The sequence below is a fragment of the Citrus clementina genome, unplaced genomic scaffold, assembly GCF_000493195.1.
Source record: "Citrus clementina cultivar Clemenules unplaced genomic scaffold, Citrus_clementina_v1.0 scaffold_4, whole genome shotgun sequence".
In the NCBI taxonomy this organism is placed as follows: Eukaryota; Viridiplantae; Streptophyta; class Magnoliopsida; order Sapindales; family Rutaceae; genus Citrus; species Citrus x clementina.
The window spans coordinates 25,135,005-25,139,213 of NW_006262274.1; the positions used below are offsets into that span (position 1 = coordinate 25,135,005).

General features: G+C 35.8%; 1 protein-coding gene across 1 annotated transcript; it reads left to right on the forward strand.

Annotated features, from left to right (window-relative positions):
• The first annotated feature begins 902 nt into the window (after positions 1–902).
• Positions 903–3,367, forward strand: LOC112099212 (uncharacterized protein DDB_G0271670). The gene is made up of 6 exons (XM_024186348.1): positions 903–1,068; positions 1,221–1,290; positions 1,471–1,598; positions 1,853–2,789; positions 2,870–2,998; positions 3,136–3,367. Exons 1-6 carry the CDS (start codon positions 903–905, stop codon positions 3,365–3,367), a joined length of 1,662 nt encoding a protein of 553 aa, XP_024042116.1.
• Positions 3,368–4,209: the final 842 nt, after the last annotated feature.

Here is a 4,209-nt window from a genome sequence, read left to right on the forward strand (position 1 = left end):
CTTTCTTAAAATAAAATAGTCTAAAAAATTTATGGAGTCATTTTAAATGAGGGGATGTTGACTGGGGCCTTGTAAAATCGGATTTGTGGCATTAAGTCAAAAATAGGATCAAGTTAATTTGTTTTCTAATATCCTGACCATTTCAAAAAGAAACAAAAACAACACAAAAAGGGGTGAGGATGTAAATGATATGAAAGACCTAGATTCCAGTCAAAGCTGCGTAAGAAGTTATATGATAAATATTATGAAATCCCGGGAAATCAGATAAAGGTCCTCACCCATCTCCATATAAACCTGCTGCATACTTGTTCTTGAGTCAATCGTTACACTTACACCTATACTCTAGAAGCTAACAATGTATTAACACAACACAACACATACAAGTACATACATACATATACATATTATATAAAAATTAAGGGGCAAGGGGCAATTCAGGCCGGCAAGCACATTTCTCAGATATAAAAGGTTGGATAATTACATTTGTCTCCATTTGATAAATATAGATCTTTTCGCTTATACAATAGAACGAGAAAGTTGTATTTCTGTTAATATATAATAGTATTTGATTTATTTTACACATGCATACATTATACACACAACGTTTTAGTTTGGTTCTCAGGCTGAGCCAGGCCTGCATGCATAAATAAATTGTATGTCGTTAATAATTTTTTACTAATCAATAAAAAGTTAAAAAAGATTAGAATTAATAATATGCACTGTTTTCAACATTAAGTGAGTAAGCAGGCCGGCAAGAGACAAACAAAGCTGATCTCTTTCGTAGTTTCCCATGGCATTTGACAATATATATATATGACAATTACTTTGCTTAATTAATATTGTACTTATATATCTATATATATAGTGGTCGGGTACTGTGTAGCAGAAGGAGAAAAAGAATAATGGAAGGAGGAGGAGGTGGAGGCAAAGTTATTAACAATAATATAAATAACGGTGGAGAAGTGAGGAGAATTCACATCGTTTACTTCCTCAGCCGTCTTGGTCAAGTTGATCATCCCCATCTCATTCGCGTTCATCATCTCAGTCGAAACGGGGTTTATCTGCGAGGTAATACGTATTAATTAATTATTGTATATTTGTTAATTATTTCTCTTTCTTTTTTGTTAGTTATTACTTGCTTACATTAGATGAGATTTATTCTGTTTTTGATGAGCGAGCGACGGTTGCTGATTTTTTTTTTTTAATTTCAAACGCTTAAGATGTTAAAAGATGGCTAGCAGAAGTGCGAGGTAAAGATATGCCTGAAGCTTTCTCTTGGTCCTACAAGAGGTAATTTTCATTCATTGTATGTTGTTTGTATATATCAATATCGATTGCCAATTAATTAGTTCAGCTAACTTAGGTAGCTAAAATATAAGCAATTAATTAACTTTTTTTTGGTTTTTTTTTTTGGTGGGTATTAATTTGTGTTGTAACTAATTAATGGTGGCTTGGCGCGCGCGATTGCAGGAGATACAAAAGTGGATACGTTTGGCAAGACTTACTGAATGATGATCTCATTACACCAATCTCTGCCAACGAATACGTTCTCAAAGGATCCGAAAGTCTTCACCTTCCCTGCTGTACCACTACTTTTGGTATGTACGTGCACCTGCCTGCATAATTGCAGTATTTTATATATATATAAATTAGGCGGATGCTAAGTTACGTTTAACGTAACTTACACCACACACAGCAATAGTAGCACATTGGTGGAACCCGCAACTGTTGCTGTGTGTGGCATAAGTTACGTTAATCGTAATTTAGGGGACTCCTATAAATTAATAGGAGAACATATAAAATATATAATAAACTGAACAGATAATATATTAACGATGAATTAATAATACAGATACCTGTAATTTATACGATGATGAAAAAAATAAAGTTGGCATGTTAAGAAATGATGAAGAGACAATAACAGCTGAACAGCAAAAGCAACCAGCCTGCTCACGCACAGAAGTCAAAGAAGAAGAAATTCAGCAACTTGAAGATCCAAAAATGGAAACCCCACGCTCACAGTCACACGTCCAAGAGCAAGAATCATCACCTGTCTATGCATATGCATATGGCTCGGCCTGTTTAGAGAGGTCAACTTTGACGGACGATACTATGAGTATGAAGCATGAAAGAGAAGACACAAATTATAATATTAATCATATTAATCTCAACAAATTAGTGCCAACATCGTTAACACAAAAGTCTAAGTTATTAGATTATTCCTATTCCTATTCCTCAACCTCGTCCTCCCCTTCATTTTATTCGGGTTTGTTGAATAAGAAAAAGAACAAAAAGACAGCTGAGAACAATAATAATAATTATTATAATAATAAAGACAGCATAATTCAGAAAAAGGGTACATTGCCTTCATCTTCGTCTTCATCGTCGTCCAAATCCAATAAAAAACTATCGTCATCGTCGTCCAAATCCAATAAAAAACTATCGTCATCGTCATCGTCAGCGCAGTTTGCAAAGAGCAAGAGTTGCTCAAATGGAGCTTCTAACATTTTGCGCAATTTGATGAAATGTGGGGCCGTTGATACTAAGAATGGTGTTGTAGTCAACGTTAACCGGCCTCCTGCAGCAGTAGTTGAAAGCAAACCTAATACTACTCGTTTAAGCAAGTCTGTCAACCTTCCTCCAGCAGTCCTCGATACTACTGGAGATAACGATGGGGCTTTGAATTTAATTTGTCGGGGAGATCAACATCAACTTGGTGGCTCTGCTAGATTTTTTGTCACTACTACTTCTACTTGGAATAATCAACATCATCCACTATACGGAGCTCGGTAGGTACTCTCTCACCATGTATATACCATCATCTGTCTTAATATTATTATTATTATTCAATTTGGCCTGCTGCATTCAGGAAGAGCTTTGATGGCACAACGAGAACGACTGCTTCCAATAATAAAAACAAGGATGGATTCGCTGGCCCAAAACCTGTTTCTTCTGCATACCATTACAATTACAAGCCAGTTGGTGGACCCACTTGCTCGTAAGATCATTATCACCTTACATATGTATGTATGTGTTTTAGGTAGCTCGTAACTAGCTAACTATTAGTCCAACTGCTTAGCAGATATATATTATCCCTACCTACTCTCCCACTACCCTAAATTCACAATGTGGCAGGCAATGCGGCAAACTATTCAAACCAGAAAAATTGCAAAAACACATGAAGTCGTGCAAAGGAATGAAAGCATCATCAAAGTCCAGTTCTACTGCAGAGCCAGTTTCTTTTGAGAAGACATCATCATCATCATCAGGTCCACCGCAGAGTCTGAGATCTACGAATTTATCTCCTCAGCCTCAGTCCTCTGGACAGGAACCGTCAACTTCTTCAAGTTACTTGTTAACCAACTGAATTTTCCATTGCAAGGGAATATTTATGAACTAATTAATTTCATTTCAAGTATATACTAAGTATTGGGAGGGAACAATTAACTCTTTTATTTTCCTTTTTATTTATATTTCTTCTTTTTTTTTTTAATATTTTACTCATGTAAAGTGAAAGGATATACTAGTGCACAAGTTGTTTACAATCATGCAAGAAACTTGAGATCCAGACAAAGACACCCCCTAATTCCCTATCTTAAATCTTCACCGAAGAATGTGTAGAAGAAGAATAACATTGGAATTGGAACCTTCATTAATTTTCCCTCAGTGCACTACTAATTACCTAACTCCAACCTCACAGCAATTTCTATTACAAGCTTAATGCTTCGGTGTTTAGGAATATTCCGTTTCAAGGGACTAACCTAAAAATTATTATCAGCTATTCAGATCTTTCAGATCGAGAACACTAAGACCATTCTTCATACATTTTACGCGTCAATAGGTGGTTATGCACTCCTGCGGATAGCTAGCTAGCTAGCTAGCTGCCCGAGTAATGAAACAAAAAGGCATTCCAAAATTATAGCTAATCCTAATTACATGAAGCCACCAGATAACCAAAATAACTGTACATAATCCATTTCATGACTTTGAAGGATAAAAGGGTTACAAAATGCAATTTCCTCCAGGTCAACTTTCCTAAATTAGTAAATACTCAGTAAAAAGAGTACATGCCGTGCCTAAATAACTCCTGGCCAACAGAACCCTCTTTGCAATCAAAACCTAAACTGCCAATGGGCAATGGCTGCTCGAATCTGAAATTAGTCACCGATACTGAATGCATTAAACTTTAATTAGTCACTGATACTTAAT

Coding starts and splice junctions, on each gene's coding strand:
- LOC112099212 (XM_024186348.1), top strand. CDS start 903: ATGGAAGGAGGAGGAGGTGGAGGCAAAGTTATTAACAATAATATAAAT. Junction 1,599..1,852: donor CTGCTGTACCACTACTTTTG/GTATGTACGTGC, acceptor TTAATAATACAG/ATACCTGTAATTTATACGAT. Junction 2,790..2,869: donor CATCCACTATACGGAGCTCG/GTAGGTACTCTC, acceptor TGCTGCATTCAG/GAAGAGCTTTGATGGCACAA.